General features: G+C 42.5%; 1 protein-coding gene and 1 non-coding gene across 7 annotated transcripts in view; one reads left to right on the forward strand and one right to left on the reverse strand.

Moving 5' to 3' along the window:
• The window catches only part of usp42 (ubiquitin specific peptidase 42), a 94,286-nt gene that overhangs the window by 43,931 nt on the left and 31,509 nt on the right, over positions 1–18,846 (forward strand). For all 6 annotated transcript variants that reach the window (XR_011596805.1, XR_011596802.1, XR_011596804.1 and 3 more), the window contains 4 exons: positions 15,302–15,413; positions 16,473–16,613; positions 16,815–16,915; positions 17,011–17,152. Coding sequence is in view for 1 of the 6 variants with exons in the window: in XM_070900781.1 (XP_070756882.1) it covers positions 15,302–15,413; positions 16,473–16,613; positions 16,815–16,915; positions 17,011–17,152 (496 nt within the window). In the remaining 5 variants the exon portion in view is untranslated. The remainder of the gene's footprint in view (positions 1–15,301; positions 15,414–16,472; positions 16,614–16,814; positions 16,916–17,010; positions 17,153–18,846) is intronic.
• On the reverse strand, positions 13,048–13,121 carry trnai-aau (transfer RNA isoleucine (anticodon AAU)). The gene has a single exon. It is a non-coding gene; the product is annotated as a tRNA-Ile (tRNA).

The raw sequence follows: 18,846 nt of genomic DNA on the forward strand, positions 1-18,846 counted from the left end.
TGGAATTTCACGTTGAGTTTGAGAGTAAAATTCTTATCATATTATGATCACTCTTCCCCAGAGGATCCTTTACTGTGAGATTACTAATTAACCCTGTCTCATTACACAATACAAAATAATAATAACTTTTATTTATATAGCACCTTTAACATAGTAAAACGTCCCAAGGTGCTTCACAACGGTGTTACAAGACAAAACAGATAAATTGACCCCCAGCCACAAAAGAAGAAATTAAGGCAGATGATCAAAAGCTTGTTAAAAAGGTTTTAAGGAGCATCTTAAAGGAGGAGAGAGGTGGAGAGGTTTAGGAAGGGAGTTCCAGAGCTAAAAATATCCTGTTCCCTGGTTGGTTCCACGACTTGCTGTTTCTTATGAAACTGTTTCTAATGCATTCCATGAACCTATCTTCCAGACTACCTTTGCCAATTTGATTTGCCCAGTTTATATGAAGATTAAAATCCCCTATGATTATTGTATTACCTTTGTTACAAGCTCATCTTCTTTGTAGATTAATACTCTATCCGATGGTATGGCTGCTGTTTGTGGGACCTATAAACTACTCCCACCAGTTTTTTCTGTTCCTTGTTATTTCTTATCCCCACCCATACTGATTCTACTTCATGATCTTCCGAGCCAAGATCCTTTCTCACTTACGGCCCTTGTGTTATCCTTTATTATCAGAGCTCCCCACACTTTCCCCCCACCCCCCCAGTTTCCATTCTGCCTGACTTTTCAAAATGTCAAGTACCCTGGACTAGTTAGTTCCCAACCTTGGTTATGTTGCAACCATGTCTCTGTAATGGCTATTAGATCAAAGCCTATCTCTATTTGTGCCATTGAGCTGGCTATCTTGTTATGAACTAGAGAAAGAGTGGGGCCTATTAGAGACCATAAAGGAAATCTGTGTGCGGAGGCAGAAGACGTGGGAATGATTCTTAATGAATACTTTGTATCTGTTTTCACAAAAGAGAGGGGCGATTCAGACTTTGCAGTGAGGAAGTGTGAAATATTAGACGAGATAAACAGAGAGAGAGAGGAAGTATTAAGGGGCTTAGCAGCTTTGAAAGTGGATAAATCCCCGGGCCCAGATGAAATGTATCCCAAACTGTTAAGAAGCAAAAGAGGAAATAGCAGAGGCTCTGACCATCATTTTCCAGTCCTCTCTGGCAACAGGTGTGATACTGGAGGACTGAAAATGTTGTACCTTTGTTTAAAAAGGGAGAAAGGGATAGACCTAGGAATTATAGGCCAGTCAGTCTAAACTATGGTGGGAAAATTATTGGAAAAAATCCTGAGGGACAGGATAAATCTTCATTTGGAAAGACATGAATTAATCAAGGACAGTCAGCATGGATTTGTTAAGGAAGGATCGTGTCTGACTAACATGATTGAATTTTTCAAGGAGGTAACCAGGAGGGTCGATAAGGGCAGAGCGTATGATGTATATGGATTTTAGCAAAGCTTTTGATACGGCCCCACATGGCAGACTGATCATGAATGTAAAAGCCCACGGAATCCAGGGCAAAGTGCCAAGTTGGATCCAAAATTGGCTCAAAGGCAGGAAGCAAAGGGTAATGGTTGATGGGTGTTTTTGTAACTGGAAGGCTGTATCCAGTGAGGTTCTGCAGGGCTCAGTGCTGGGTCCCTTGCTTTTTGTGGGATATATCAATGACTTGTGGGACTTGAATGTTTGGGGGTATGATTAAGAAGTTTGCAGATGACACTAAAATAGCCCGTGTGGTTGATAATGAAGAAAGCTGTGGACTGCAGGAAGATATCAATGAATTGGTCAGGTGGGCAGAACAGTGGCAAATGGAATTCAATCCGGAGAAGTGTGAGGTAATGGATTTGGGGAGGTCTAACAAGGCAAGGGAATACACATTAAATGGTAGAACACTGAAAACTGTAGAGGAACAAAGGGACCTTGGAGTGCAGATCCACAGATCCCTGAAGGTAGCTGGCCAGGTAGATAAGGTGGTTAAGAAGGCATACGGAATGCTTGCCTTTATTAGTCGAGGCATGGAATACAAGAGCAAGGATGTTGTGCTTGAACTGCATAAAACATTGGTTATGCTGCAGCTGGAGTACTGTGTACAGTTCTGGTCACCACATTATAGGAAGGATTTGATTGCACTGGCAAGGGTGCAGAGGAGATTTAGAAGAATCTTGCCCGGTCTGGAGAATTTTGGCTATGAGGAAAGATTGGAGATGCTATGTCTGTTTTCTTTGGACTAGTGGAGGCTGAGAGGAGACCTTATTGAGGTGTATAAAATTATGAGGGGCCTGGATAGAGTGGATAGGAAGAACCTGTTTCCCTTGGCAGAGGGGTCAATAACCAGGGGGCATAGATTTAAAGTAACTGGGGGAGATATAGAGGAGATACGAGGGGAAATTTCTTCACCCAGAGGGTGGTGGGGGTCTGGAACTCACTGCCTGAAAGGGTGGTAGAGGCAGAAACCCTCACCACATTTAATAAATACTTGGATGTGCACTTGAAGTGTTGTAACCTACAGGGCTATTGACCAAGAGCAGGAAAGTGGGATTAGGCTGGATAGCTCTTGGTTGGCTGGCGCGGACACAATGGGCCAAAATGGCCTCCTTCCGTGGTGTAAATTTCTATCATTCTATGAATGCTTCATGCATTCACTGATTCACTATTACCGTTAAACTATCTGCCCCTTCCTGTCGCACTCTGCTTATCTTTACCCAAATCGCTGCACTGCTTCATTGCCTTCACTTTTCCCCTTCGATTTCTAAATTTCCCCATACCTGACCCCACCCCCCTTTTTAGTTTAAAGCCCTATCTACAGTCCAACAGAACAGCTCCCACTTTCCCCAGTACTGGTGCCAGTGCCCCATGAATCGAAATGCCTTCCTCCCACACCAGTCGTTGAGCCACGCATTTAACTCATCTGCTTATCCCTTTGCCAATTTGCGCATGGCTCAGGTAACAATCCAAGGATCATTACCTTTAAGGTTCTGCATTTTAATTTGGACATGAGCTCCTCAACAGAACCTCATATCTCTGGTTCCTACTTGGACCATGACAACTGGATCCTCCCCCTCCCACTCCAAATTCTTCTCCAGCCACGAGGAGATATCCGTAACCCTGGCACCAGGCAGTAAATACAGCCTTTGGATCTCCCGATCACAGCTGCAGAAAACAGTATCTATGCCCCTGACTGTACTGTCCGCTACCACTACAACATTCCTTTTCACTCCGCCACCCCCCCCTCCCCCGCCACACCTAACCTGTCTAAGTCGCAGTCACAGCCTCCCATCCCTGACCACTACCTAACCTAAAAGGTGTAACTGCCTCCTAGATCAGAGTCCAGATAACTCTCCCGCTCCATGATGCCCTGCAATGTCTGCACTTCGGACTCGAGCTCAACAACTCTGAGCTGAAGTTCCTCGAGATGCAGGCACTTGTGCAGACGTGGTTGTCTGGAATCGCGATGCTCTCCACAAACTCCCACATGCTGCAGTTGTGGTACACCACCTGCACTGCTATCCCTGTATAACCTTGTTTTATTCATTTAGTTAATTAAAATTTAAGTATTTCATTAACTTAGCTTATAGTTTCATTTTTAACTAATTGGTAGTTTAAGTTCTAGGTAGATGAAATTAAATATTTACCTGTAACACAACACACTACGGGCATTAAATTGGTTGACGTACCGCCCAAAAAGTCTAATTTTCATCGCTTACCACAAGAGCTGCATATCGTCCTGGAAAAGGTGGTTTTACGCGATGTGGAATGGGCGGAGTGCACTGAGCCACCATTTTGGAAATTGGAAACTGTCAGCTAAAGCAGCACCTCTGTGTTTCAGAGGTGAACAGTGACTTTATAGTGCGATTTAGAGTGGAAAAGATATTTTTATTGGTACTGAGTAACTTATTATGATAGAAGGCATTTTAGTTATATTTTTTCATTGAAAAATATTGTGGAGATTTAAAAAGAATGGGCCTGTACTATGTCAGCCTGTATTGCTGACTACCTGTCTAATGGAGGAACCAGATGTGAGAAGGTTTATAAATGATCACTTTGCTTGAATGTGGAGAGCTGCATTTTGGGACCTTGATGACTGTTGCCCCAAAAGTTTGACACTGTACCAGACTGCCTAAATTCAATTCAAACGTTTATGTAAAAATGTCAAAAATATGCAACAATTTAAAAACTTTGTAAAACTTATAAGTATAAAACAACTGTAACAACTTTAACAAAACTTTTACAACTTTAATAAACTTTTACAAATCAAACTTCAATTATTCAATGAACAAGTACAACAAAAGACCCTTTACCGTCCTCGACCTCGACAGCATGCTGCACCATCCTTGGGACTATTTCCCCCCCCCCCCCCCCCCTAATTTCTTACATAAAAACATAGAAAATAGGTGAAGGAGTAGTCCATTCGGCCCTTCGAGCCTGCACCACCATCCAATAAGATCATGGCTGATCATTCCCTCAGTGCTCCTTTCCTGTTTTCTCTCCATATACCCCTTGATCACCTTAGCCGTAAGGGCCGTACCTAACTCCCTCTTGAATATATCCAATGAACTGGCATCAACAACTCTCTGCGGCAGGGAATTCCACAGGTTAACAACTCGTGAGTGAAGAAGTTTCTCCTCATCTCAGTCCTAAATGGCCTACCCTTTATCCTAAGACTGTGTCCCCGGTTCTGGACTTCCCCAACATCGGGAACATTCTACCCGCATCTAACCTGTTCCGTTACGTCAGAATCTTGTATGTTTTTATGAGATCCCATCTCGTCCTTCTAAACTCCACAAAGTATAAAGGCCAGTTGATCCAGTCTCTCCTCATATGTCAGTCCTGCCATCCCGGGAATCAGTCTGGTGAACCTTCGCTGCACTCCCTCAATAGCAAGAATGTCCTTTCTCAGATTAGGAGACCAAAACTGAACACGATATTCTAGGTGAGGCCTCACCAAGGCCCTATACAACTGCAGTAAGACCTCCCTGCTCCTATACTCAAATCCCCTAGCTATGAAGGCTAACGTAGCATTTTCCGCCTTCACCACCTGCTGTACCTGTATGCCAACTTTCAATGATTGATGTACCATGACACCCAGGTCTCGTTGCACCTCCCCTTTTCCTAATCTGCCGCCATTTAGATAATCTATCCGTGTTTTTGCCCCCAAAGTGGATAACGTCACATTTATCCACATTATACTGCATCTGCTATGCATTTGCCCATTCCCCTGTCCAAGTCACCCTGCAGTCTCCTAGCATCCCCCTCACAGCTCACACCGCCACCCAGTTTAGTGTCATCTGCAAACTTGGAGATATTACACTCAATTCCTTCATCTAAATCATTGATGTATATTGTAAAGAGCTAGGGTCCCAGCACTGAGCCCTGCGGCACTCCACTAGTCACTGCCTGCCATTCTGAAAAGGACCCGTTTATCCTGACTCTCTGCTTCCTGTCTATCCACGTCAGTATATTACCCCCAATATCATGTGCTTTGATTTTGCACACCAATCTCTTGTGTGAGACCTTGTCAAAAGCTTTTTGAAAGTCCAAATACACCACATCCACTGGTTCTCCCTTGTCCACTCTGGCTAGTTACATCCTCAAAAAATTCCAGAATATTTGTGAAGCATAATTTCCCCTTCATAAATCCATGCTGACTTGGACCGATCCTGTCGCTGCTTTCCAAATGCGCTGCTATTTCATCCTTAATAATTGATTCCAACATTTTCCCCACTACTGATGTCAGGCTAACCAGTCTATAATTATCCGCTTTCTCACTCCCTCCCTTTTTAAAAAGTGGTGTTACATTAACTACCCTCCAGTCCATAGGAACTGATCCAGAGTCGATAGACTGTTGGAAAATGATCACCAATGCATCCACTATTTCTAGGGCTATTTCCTTCAGTCCTCTGGGATGCAGACTATCAGGCCCCGGGGATTTAGCGGCCTTCAATCCTATCAATTTCCCTAACACAATTTCCCGCCTAATAAAGATATCCTTCAGTTCCTCCTTCTCACTAGACCCTCAGTCCCTTAGTACTTCCGGAAGGTTATTTGTGTCTTCCTTTGTGAAGACAGAACCAAAGTATTTGTTCAATTGGTCTGCCATTTCTTTGTTTCCCATTATAAATTCAACTGAATCTGACTGCAAGGGACCTACGTTTGTCTTCACTAATCTTTTTCTCTTCACATATCTATGGAAGCTTTTGCAGTCAGTTTTTATGTTCCCGGCAGGCTTCTTCTCGTACTCTATTTTCCCCCTCTTAATTAAACCCTTTGTCCTTCTCTGCTGAATTCTAAATTTCTCCCAGTCCTCAGGTTTGTTGCTTTTTCTGGCCAATTTATATGCCTCTTCCTTGGATTTAACACTATCCTTGATTTCCCTTGTTAGCCACGGTTGTGCCACCTTCACCGTTTTATTTTTACTCCAGACAGGGATGTACATTTGCTGAAGTTCATCCATGTGATCTTTAAATGTTTGCCATTGCCTATCCACCGTCAACTCTTAGTATCATTTGCCTGTCTATTCTAGCCAATTCACGCCTCAAACCATCAAAGTTACCTTTCCTTCAGTTCAGGACCCTAGTCTCTGAATTAACTGTGTCACTCTCCATCTTAATAAAGAATTCTACCATGTTATGGTCACTCTTCCCCAAGGGGCCTCGCACAACAAGATTGCTAATTAGTCCTTTCTCATTACACATCACCCAGTCTAGGATGGCCAGCCCTCTAGTTGGTTCCTCGACATATTGGTCTAGAAAACCATCCCTAATACACTCCAGGAAATCCTCCATTGCTACCAGTTTGGTTAGCCCAATCAATACATATTTTAAAGTCACCCATGATAACTGCTGTACCTTTATTGCATGCATCCCTAATTTCTTGTTTGATGCTGTCCCCAACCTTACTACTACTGTTTGGTGGTCTGTACACAAGTCCCACTAGTGTTTTCTGCCCCTTGATATTCCGCAGCTCCACCCATACCGATTCCACATCATCCAAGCTAATGTCCTTTCTTACTATTGCATTAATTTCCTCTTTAACCAGCAATGCCACCCCGCCTCCTTTTCCTTTCTGTCTATCCTTCCTAAATGCTGAATACCCCTGGATGTTGAGTTCCCAGCCTTGGTCACCCTGGAGCCATGTCTCCGTGATGCCAATTACATCATACCCGTTAACTGCTATCTGCGCAGTTAATTGGTCCACCTTATTCCGAATACTCCCGCCCTTCCTTTTCCCACTGCCCCTGAGCCCGGACCTCCCCATGGTGGTACCAAGTCGGTGTGTAGCACCGCACCCAGAGTGCTGTTGCTGTCGTTGGGGGTCAGACATTGCAGGTGCAATAAATGGGGCCTCAGGAGAAGCTTGTGATGTGGAATTCACGGCTTCAGGGCTGGAAGATGATGTCAGCTCCCCACCCTCTGGTGCTGTCGACCTGACTATTGCATGGGGGAGGGGTTCCGTGCCATGTCCCAATCCTGTCGATTGCCACATGGCATCGGCGGTCCGCTCCATCGCGGTGATCTTGCGCGACATATCCTCCGACTGCTGCTCTAATAGAGCCGCGATGTTTGCGGCTATTGTAGTCATGGCCTTGAGCAGCTCTCGACTTATGTCGACGCTGGCCTATGACAGACGCACCATGTCCTGGTACATACCTACAGCAACCGACCTTTCCTGCACCACCCTCCGTTGCTGTGGCAAAGGCGCTGCAACACTGGGGGTGCCTTGCTGCGCACCACTTGGTCCCGCAGAATCAGAGGAGCTATGGGGGAATCCCTTGAATATAGACTCTGGTGGAGGATGTTCCAGCTGGCCCACGTGGAGGAGGATATACCAGCTCCACCTCCACTGGCTCCAGGATCAGCGGCTCTTCCTCTTCATCATCTTCATCTCTGCCAGTGGTGAAGTCAGGACAGGGCTGGGTGACGCCAGAGGTGGAGGCAGTGGGTCTGTAATCTGGTCTCTGTCGGTGTGGTCTGAATCGTCCGAGTATGGAAGTGCAAAACAACATTTAAAAATGCTTGACACCAGGGGAGAGGTAGGGTTACGTGAATACATAGTACAGTGACTTATCGCAGTCTTACCACTGCTGCAGTACTGCATTACATATCGAAGACAGACAATACATATATGCATTGCCCCCAACATTGCAGTACATCACATGAGGCCAACATTACAATGCAATAAACTTACATTACATAACAGGCCAACATTAGTTACATTACATGACATGTCAGGACCTCAACACAGACCGGGGATTATATTCAACTTACCATCCTGTGAGAGTGGGTCAACTCCAATGCCGGTGGTGGCACAGTTGCTATCCCCAACCAGGGACAGGGCATGGATCTCGATTTCAGTCAGAGGCTCTTGGGTTGTGGATCCTCCCCCCGTACGCCGCTGATCGGCTGCTATTGCAGATATCTTCTGCAAAAAGTAAAGTAAATGAAAGTAAAAATCTTCAATCCATTTAACATCGCAGATACACAGGGTCGGTCGCACCCATCCGCACCTCACCACACCACACCACACACATTCCAGCCACACATCCACATAACTAAATCCGCATTTTTCCTCCTCCGAAACATTGCCCGCCACTGCTCCTGCCTCAGCTCTTCTGCTGAAACCCTCATTCTCATCCTTGTTTACAAATCACTCCATGGCCTCGCCCTTCCCTATCTCTGTAATCTTTTTCAGCCTCACAACCCCACAAGATGTCTGCGCTCCTCAAATTCTGGCCTCTTGAACATCCCTCATTATAACTGCTCAAACATTGGTGGATGTGCTTTCAACTGCCTGGGACCTAAGCTCTGGAACACCCTCCCTAAACCGCTCCGCTCTTTAAAATCTACCTCTTTAAACTCTACCTCTTTAAACAAGCTTTTGGTCATTTGCCTTAATTTCTTCTTTTGTGGCTCAGTGTCAAATTTATGTTTTGTCTTGTAACACTGTTGTGAAGTGCCTTGAGACATTTTATTATGTTAAAGGTGCTATAAAAATAAAAGTTGTTATTATTACTCTATTTAAGATCATTCTGTGTAGAACACAGTAGGGGAAAGTGTTGTCTGCCCCAAGCTTCTGCCAATATTGCTATGTAGACTGGAGGTGTATGAAACAACCCAATTCTTCCCTTCCATCTTGTGGTGAGATGCCTCGTGTTTGCTCAATGCCTCCTAAGGATGCCATGGCTGTGATCAGTGATCCATTATAGGGAGAATAGTGGCTATCCTATCACTATGCAACACAGTGCGAAGGTGCTCCAACATGTGTTGTCAAGGTACACTGAGTCTTTTTCACCCTACTACACCTTCTTGGAGTCCCTGACAGTTGATGCAAAGTCTGCCTAGAGCTTCCAGGCACAGAATGACGGTCAGAAAACAAGGCTATCAAATGTTCAAGATCATTTTAAGTGATTAATTATATAATCAGGTTGTGAAGTTCAGATGTTTATAAACTCCTCTCACTGTCACTGAACCCTTCAATTAGATCACAGGCTTGTAATCGCTCCTGACTATCCAGTATATGTAATTGTCTGATGCTGCAGACATCTATTAGTTGCTGATAGATGTGCAGTCCTACAATTACTTACACTACCCATTAACCTATGTGTAGTTCTGGGCATTTGAATATATTTACCTTGGCTTTCAGACATTTGCAATAAAATATATTTGGCAGGTGCAATAAATGTTAGTTATCACTTCAATTTCTGTAAATATATTGTAATCTCACTTTTATATTTAAAAAAAAAAGTCTGTTTCCAATGTTCAGAACAACAACTAAAGTATTGGCCAGGACACAAGCAAGCCATCTGGTGTCCATTTTGTAAACTGGTTGATAAAGCCTAGACTACTTAACTGCATCATTTTTGTAAAACTAACAAAGAATAAAATACTGCAACAAAAAAAAAACTGCTTTAAAATATCAGTTGTGGTGGATTTATATTAACTGCAAATATAATGTCTCAGGTACCAAACATCAGCCTCCATGCACATAGTGCATTTGTCATGGAGTATGGAAAATTAGCTTGATTTTTAAATTGACCTTTTTTAAAAAAAAAACATTGATCCATGTAGCTACCTTGTAGATTAAATCCACAGCATCACTTGTTTATATATATCATTCATACATATATATATATATATATATATATATATATAAAATCTATCTCTATATGTGTGTATGTATATTCCAATGTTATTTACCGTGCACCATGTGCATCCAATTGCCAATTGTTCTTTCCAGATAAATCCTTCTGGATCACATTCGTGATCCTTTCCAAGGAACAGCAAACACTTATTCATTGCCTCCTAGACAGGCCCCATTGTAAGTTCATAAGATCAAAGGGTAAATCATTTGTTTTAAGCAGTGTCTGTACTGGGTTGATCCATTCATGGCTGGTAGCTGAATTTTATTCTTCACTGGTTTTGGCAAGCGATGAGGCAATGGAAAGCAGCGCTACAATTCAGCATTTTGTATCATTCTCCGAAAGGCAAAGGAGCAAATCCTTGATAAATGCAAAATCATCTAGCGCAAACGCACTATTTCCAGCTTTTGTTTTGAACCCTGGGGCTCCCTTTCCATTGCCGATGTACCAGCAGTGCATTCGATGTCATTTTTTCCCTGAATAACTTAAGTGTTAAATAGTTCACACACTCAGTGCTATGGGTAAATCTCTGCATCACATTTGTTCCAATGATTTTTCCATCTATATCAGTGTATAACATTAATAAACAAAACCTTGTTCTTAAATCCTTTATGACAGCTGTTAATTAGATTCAACCACATTGCTCCTTTTGATTTAATTACTGGTGCTGTGTTTATAAACCTTGTAGCCAAATATGTAATCTTGTGTTAAGTGCGATTCATATGTGCTCTTCAAATGTTCATTGATTAGGACTAACAAAGTTTGTCCTTTATTGCCACTACAAATTACTTGCTGGAGGCATAATTACTGATTGTCACATAGATATAGCTCATGCATAAATTTCAAACGCAGTGAAAAAGAAACTGCATATTCACTGTGCCACAGTTTCTAACTGTGCCCCCTGGAATCTGTAGTATAAATGAGGGTCAGATGAGTGGCTAATTACAACTCTGAGTACCTGCTATTAAATTCAGTGTGGTTTCACTTACCTAAGCACTATATGTTGCCAGGCTATTCAACTATGGACAACCCAGCCAAAGGTGCTGACTCATGATGTGTACATAGGAACAAGGATACAGGAGACCATTCAGCCCCTTGAACCTGTTCCGCCATTCACTTACTTCATGGCTGATCTGTATTTTAACTCCATCCGCCCGTTGTAGGCTTCTATTTGCTCACTTGTGCCTCACCCAAGTGACACTTCACACAAAGGCTAGATGATGATGACATCTGGTCTATTCAACAGTGGGGGCATCACAGCTGTTCCCTGTCCTTAGCGAACATCTGCACATCAGTTACTTTGCAGGAGGAGTCTCTGGATACAGCATCGGAACAGAAATGGGCTTCCTCCCACACACCCTTCCTGCCCTAGTACTGCGGAGAACAATTAAAATGCTCCTGTCACTGCCCTGGCTGAGATCAGCTATCTCAACACAAACCAGAGGTGAAACCTGAAACCTTCCTGATGTGTGTGGCTCAGTTTCACATTGGCTATTTAATTTACGCATCGAGCCATTCTAAGAATATAACACAAGAATCAGGAGTAGGCCATACGGCCCCTCGAGCATGCTCAGCCATACGATAAGATCATGGCTGATCTTCGGCTTCAACTCCACTTTCCTGCCCGATCCCCATATCCCTTGATTTCCCCCTTGAGTCTAAACATCTGTTGATCTCCGCCTTTAATTTACTTAATGATTCAACATCCATAGCCCTCTGGGGCAGTGAATTCCAAAGATTCTTCATAGGTAGTCTCTCGAAATCGAGGAAGACTTGCTTCCACTGTCAAAGTGAGTTCTCAGGTGACTGTACAGTCCAATACGGGAATTACAGTCTCTGTCACAGGTGGGACAGAGTCTTTGAGGGAAAGGGTGGGTGGGGAATCTGGTTTGCCGCACGCTCCTTCCGCTGCCTGCGCTTGTTTTCTGCATGCTCTCGGCGACATAGCCCTCTGGGGCAGAGAATGCCAAAGATTCACAACCCTCTGAGAGAAGTAATTCCTCCTCGTCTCTCTCTCAAATGGACGATCTGAGACTATGCTCCTGGGGGGCGGGGATCCTTTTTACTGTATCTGTCAATGAAACTTGACGTTTTTTTTATTCCTGGGATGTGGGCGTCGCTGGCAAGGCCAGCATTTATTGCCCATCCTTAATTGCCCTTGAGAAGGTGGTGGTGAGCCACCATTTCAGAGGGCAGTTAAGAGTCAACCACATTGCTGTGGATCTGGAGTCACAAAGGCCAGACCGGGTAAGGGCGGCAGATTTCTACGACAATCCTGTAGTTTTACGGTCACCATTACTGATGGTAACTTTTAATTCCAGATTTAATTAACTGAATGTAATTTCCCCAGCTGTGGATTGAAATCACGTCTCTGGATCATTAGTCCAGGCCTCTGGATTACTAGTCCAGTAATGTAACTATGTTACCGTACCCCTAAATTGCTGTATAACTGCTAAATTTGAAACACCAGCACTTTTTTGTGCATATGGTGTACATGACTGCTTCCTTATAGTGGCATATAATTTACATGAGAAACTTTATCTCCCTTGTGATTTGTGTTAGATTCTGTGTTGTCTAATCGTATCACCAGAGGTACAATAAGCTTTTTTTTAAAAAAGTAACCGTGTAGCATCAAGTGCTTTACAAGCTTTCCCGCATGGATGTTTTCCTTTATCCATTGAAATACTTGCCCTATATGGGATTTGAAATAGCACCTACCATTTCGCACAAGACCAAGAAGCCGCTCATTCCAGGAGAACAGATTGGCCTCTTGACTGGCATCGTTCTGGAGCTGTTTCAATCTTACATTTCCTGCTGTTCAGACCAGGACCCAGTCATTTTATGATCCCACAACAGGGTGGAACTTTTATTTATTTATTTTTTTAAAGTAGGTGGTTTGAATAGTATTTGGCCCATACCGGGATCAAACCCATGATCTTGGCGTTATTAGCACCACGCTCTAACCAACTGAGCTAACTGGCCACACACTGCACTGAAATCGAATGCTGCAGAACACCTGCAAAGTATTTAACCGTACACCAGCATCCTCCTCTTAAACCTGTTTTCTTGCAGCCCATCAACAGCACAACCAGTGAATATTGTGTCTTCATCTTTCAACATAGTGTTTAAAATCTGTCCTTAATTTCACCATGTTTAAATTGATTTATTTGGAGTCCTAATGTTGGAAACATAGAAAATAGGTGCAGGAGTAGGCCATTTGGCCCTTCGAGCCTGCACCACCATTCAATAAGATCATTCCCTCAGTACCTCTTTCCTGCTTTCTCTCCATACTCCTGGATCCCTTGAGCCGTAAGGCCCATATCTAACTCCCTCTTGAATATATCCATTGAACTGGCATCAACAACTCTCTGCGGTAGGGAATTCCACAGGTTAACAACTCTCTGAGTGAAGAAGTTTCTCCTCATCTGTCCTAAATGGCCTACCCCTTATCCTAAGACTGTGTCCCCTGGTTCTGGACTTCCCCATCATCGAGAACATTCTTCCCGCATCTAACCTGTCCAGTCCCGTCAGAATCTTTTATGTTTCTATGAGATCCCCTCTCATCCTTATAAACTCCAGTGTATAAAGGCCCAGTTGATCCAGTCTCTCCTCATATGTCAGTCCTGCCATCCCGGGAATCAGTCTGGTGAACCTTCGTTGTACTCCCGCAATAGCAAGAATGTCCTTCCTCAGACTAGGAGACCAAAACTGAACACAATATTCCAGGTAAGGCCTCACCAAGGCCCTGTACAACTGCAGTAAGACCTCCCTGCTCCTATACTCAAATTCCCTAGCTATGAAGGCCAACATACCATTTGCCTTCATCACTGCCTGCTGTACCTGCATGCCAACTTTCAATGACTGATGAACCATGACACCCAGGTTTCGTTGCACTTCCCCTTTTCCTAATCTGCTGCCATTCAGATAATCTGCCTTCGTGTTTTTGCCCCCAAAGTGGATAACCTCACATTTATCCACATTATTCTGCCATGCATTTGCACACTCACATAACCTGTCCAAGTCACTCTGCAGCCTTTTAGCGTCCGCCTCACCGCCACCCAGTTTAGTGTCAACTGCAAACTTGGAGATATTACACTCAATTCCTTCATCTAAATCATTAATGTATATTGTAAAGAGCTGGGGTCCCAGCACTGAGCCCTGCGGCACTCCACTAGTCACTGCCTGCCATTCTGAAAAGGGCCCGTTTATCCCAACTCTCTGCTTCCTGTCTGCTAACCTGTTCTCTATCCATGTCAGTACATTACCCCCAATACCATGTGCTTTGACTTTGCACACCAATCTCTTGTGTGGGACCTTGTCAAAAGCCTTTTGAAAGTCCAAATACACCACATCCACTGGTTCTCCCTTGTCCACTCCATCAGTTACATCCTCAAAAAATTCCAGAAGATTTGTCAAGCATGATTTCCCTTTCATAAATTCATGTTGACTTGGACCGATCCCGTCACTGCTTTCCAAATGCGCTGCTATTTCATCTTTAATAATTGATTCCAGCATTTTTCTCACTACTGACGTCAGGCTAACCGGTCTATAATTACCCATTTTCTTTCTCCCTCCTTTCTTAAAAAGTGGTGTTACATTAGCTACCCTCCAGTCCATAGCAACTGATCTAGAGTCGATAGATTGTTGAAAAATGATCACCAATGCATCCACTATTTCTATGGCCTCTTCGTTAATTACTCTGGGATTCTGACCATCAGGCCCTGGGGATTTATCGGTTTTCAATCCCATCAATTTCCCGCTTTATAAGGTTATCCTTCAGTTCCTCCTTCTCACTAGACCCTTGGACCTCTAGTATTTCTGGAAGGTTATTTGTGTTTTCCTTCGTGAAAACAGAACCAAAGTATTTGTTTAACTGGTCTGCCATTTCTTTGTTCCCCATTATAAATTCACTTGAATCTGACTGGTGAATTTGGGCAAATTCTTTGCAGCTGAAAAGTCAGGCCTTTAGCTCCTAGAGCAAATCTGAGTAATCCATCGCTTAATGAAGAAAATTCTGAAATTGAGTAATGTCTTTGACATCTGTAGTCATTTATTTAAAAAAAACACAGAAATTCCCATCATAAGTTTTGAATTTATTACGTGGTCATGAAATAGATTGCTAGTTGATTTCTAACACTAAATTTCTTTTATAATGAAACCAGATGTAAGAAAATGGTACCTGCCTCAAAGAGATTCACCATCCATCGAGCTTCAAACGTGCTGACACTCTCTCTGAAGCGCTTTGCTAACTTTACAGGTGGAAAGATCACAAAGGTACTTTGCAGCTTTAGAAGTTCTATTCATCTTAATGCCATAAGAGGTGGAGACAAGATATTCCATGGGGTGGAGGTGGGAGATTCTCTGCCTTGTAAGAAGAGCATGTTAAAGTATTCTGTCAAGTGAATTGTCTTTGTCCTTTCACAACCTCTAGCTTCTCTATATAGTTTTGGCTGTTTCCCTCCTTACTTATCCCAGCTTTTGCCTTGGACACATTCTAATCAGCTTTTCATAGCTTAAAAACAGACTCCAAATAAGGATGGCAAATTGGAGGTTTCTGATGTGGCCGTTCCTGTAATGTACAGCTATCCCATTCATTTTCTTCCATTTAAACTAGTCATAAATGTTCCTCTTTGTCAATCTTGAGGTATCCCGTCAGGGTCACGCAATAGTGGTATGTTACAGCCCTCCCCAGGTCAAAATTCTGTTATCATTCGGATTCTTTTATCTGATGAGGGGTGAGGTTGGTTAAATATGAGAGATTTGTGTTGTTGGCTTGACTGTTTATGTCCAAAAGAATGTCTCTAAGACTGACTGAGCCCCCAAGGATAACATTTCGATCAGAAATGGAAAAACCCATGCACCATTCTGTTTCCGAGCAGCATAGCAAGGTCTACATATTTTTCTTGATGGGGCAAGATTAAAATCCTCTCCATTTCCTGCAGACCGCCAAAGCAAAATAATCAGTATGAAGAAGACTTTGTGATCCAAAGCAATTTAATTCATGAGGAATTTTTGTGTGCTATAATTTACAAATATAGGAACATTTTAAGAAAGACTTGTATTTATAAAGTGCCTTTCCCAAATTGCTTTCAACCGATGACGGTACTTTTGAAGTGTAGTCGCTGTAGGAATGTAGAAATAGTCTTTAAGCATGGAAAAAGACTACTCTACCCATTAAGATAGCTCCTTTTTAACAAACCATGTGTAATTTGCAGTCTTGGACTTTCCATTATTTATTTAATCTTCTGATGGAGATGAATAATCAAATAAGAAACCAAGGAAAGAAAATTGACGTTTAGTTCGTGGATCGTTAATTTACGTCTTTTTCTTTAGGATGTGAGGTACTCTGAGTACCTGGATGTTCGGCCCTATATGTCGCAGTCAAATGGAGAGCCAGTAGTGTATGTGCTGTATGCAGTGTTGGTACATTCAGGATTCAGCTGTCATGCTGGACATTACTACTGTTATATCAAGGTAATTGTTTAAAATGATCAAACTACTAGAAAAGTATTTGCATAAAATGTTCTGTATACAGCTTGTAGATTTTGGACTAACGCAATAATTTATTTCTATTTCTTCAGAACATAAGTTTCCAATATAAAATTCAGTTTTCTCGTGCCTTCATGTGTTAGCAGCTATATTTGAAATTAAACATGAAAATAAATTTATTCCCAGGCCAGTAATGGACAGTGGTACCAGATGAACGATTCTATTGTATCTTCGAGTGACATCAGATCGGTGCTAAACCAGCAAGCCTATGTGCTCTTTTACATCAGGTACTTGAACAAAATAGTTTTTTTTTCAATTGAAATTTCAGTATCCTCAGAATCTTAACTTTTTTGTACTAAAATAAAGATCCACAATTTTTCAGATCTCATGACACAAAAAATGGGTCAGAACATTCTAAGCATTTAGGACAGTCATCTCCAAGGCCACCTGTCAATCAACGATTGGCTACCAACCAAACTATGCCTGGTTTTATTGGACCACAGCTTCCTCCACACATGACCAAGGTAGGAACAACAAAAATCTATCGGTTGATTTGGGTCAATCATTTAACCGTTTCTTTCTGGGCTAAACTGACGGAGCCCAATGTAGTTGCATGAACAATGCCATAAATAACCTTGAAGTGCTTCAGTCTTAAATTTGGTACATTTGAAAAAGCATGATTCAATCAAGCAGAGAGTCAGCATGTTTTTATGAAAGGAAATCATGTTTGACAAATTTGCTGGAGTTCTTTAAGGATGTAACGAGCAGGGTGGATAAGGGAGAACCAGTGGATGTGGTGTATTTGGATTTACAGAAGTCATTTGATAAGGTGCCACATAAAAGGTTACTCCACAAGATAAAAGTTCACAGGGTTGAGGGTAATATATTAGCATGGATAGAGGATTGGCTAACTAACAAAACAGAGAGTCGGGATAAATAGGTCATTTTCCGGTTGGCAAACAGTGACTAGTGGGGTGCCACAGGGATCAGTGCTGGGTCCTCAACTATTTACAATCTATATTAATGACTTGGATGAAGAGACCGAGTGTAATGTAGCCAAGTTTGCTGATGATACAAAGATGGGTGGGAAAGCAAATTGTGAGGAGGACACAAAGAATCTGCAAAGGGATATAGACAGGCTAAGTGCGTGGGCAAAAATTTGGCAGATGGAGTTTAATGTGGGGAAATGTGAGGTTATCCACTTTGGCAGAAATAATAGAAAAGCAAATTATAATTTAAATGGAGAAAAATTGCAAAGTGCTGCAGTACAGAGACACCTGGGGGTCCTTGTGCATGAAACACAAAAAGTTAGTATGCAGGTATAAGTAATCAGGAAGGCAAATGTAATGTTGGCCTTTATTGCAAGGAGGTAAAGTATAAAAGCAGAGATGTCCTGCTACAACTGTACAGGGTATTGGTAAGGCTACACCTTGAGTACTGCGTGCAGTTTTGGTCTCCGTATTTACTTGCATTGGAGGCTGTTCAGAGAAGGTTCACTAGGTTGATTCCGGAGATGAGGGGGTTGACTTATGAGGTTAGGTTGAGTAGGTTGGGCCTGTACACATTGGAGTTCAGAAGAATGAGAGGTGATCTTAAAGAAACACTTAACATAATGAGGGGGCTCGACAAGGTGGATACAGAGAGGATATTTCCACTCATAGGGGAAACTAAAACTGGGGAACATAGTCTTAGAATAAGGGGCCGCCCATTTAAAACTGAGATGAGGAGAAATTTGTAAATCTATGGAATTCTCTGCCCCAGAGAGCTGTGGAGGCTGGGTCATTGAATATATTTAAGACTGAGATAGATTTTTAAGCGATAAGGGGATAAAGGGTTATGGGGAGTGGGCAGGGAAGTGGAGCTGAGTCCAGGATCAGATCAGCCATGATATTGAATGGCGGAGCTGGCTTGAGGGGCCGTATGGCTTACTCCTGCTTCTATTTCTTATGTTCTTATGAATCCCAGTAACTTTTTATTTAGTGAAAACATTGCTATTTGAATAAGGATTTCCAAATGTGGGACTTGATACTTTGAATTAAAATAATGCTTGAATTGGATGTGTTTATTTTAGTTTGAATTTCTGTATTGCCAAATGTAAAAGAAAATTATTTGAATCTCCAAGATGGATCTCGCTGCTTTGTTGTGAATCAGATTGGTAGTTTACTAGAATGGGCGATCTAGGGTACTGGAAGGATGAGCTTCATTGAGCCAAATTACT

Source organism: Pristiophorus japonicus, chromosome 15 (genome assembly GCF_044704955.1).
Source record: "Pristiophorus japonicus isolate sPriJap1 chromosome 15, sPriJap1.hap1, whole genome shotgun sequence".
Lineage (NCBI taxonomy): Eukaryota > Metazoa > Chordata > Chondrichthyes > Pristiophoridae > Pristiophorus > Pristiophorus japonicus.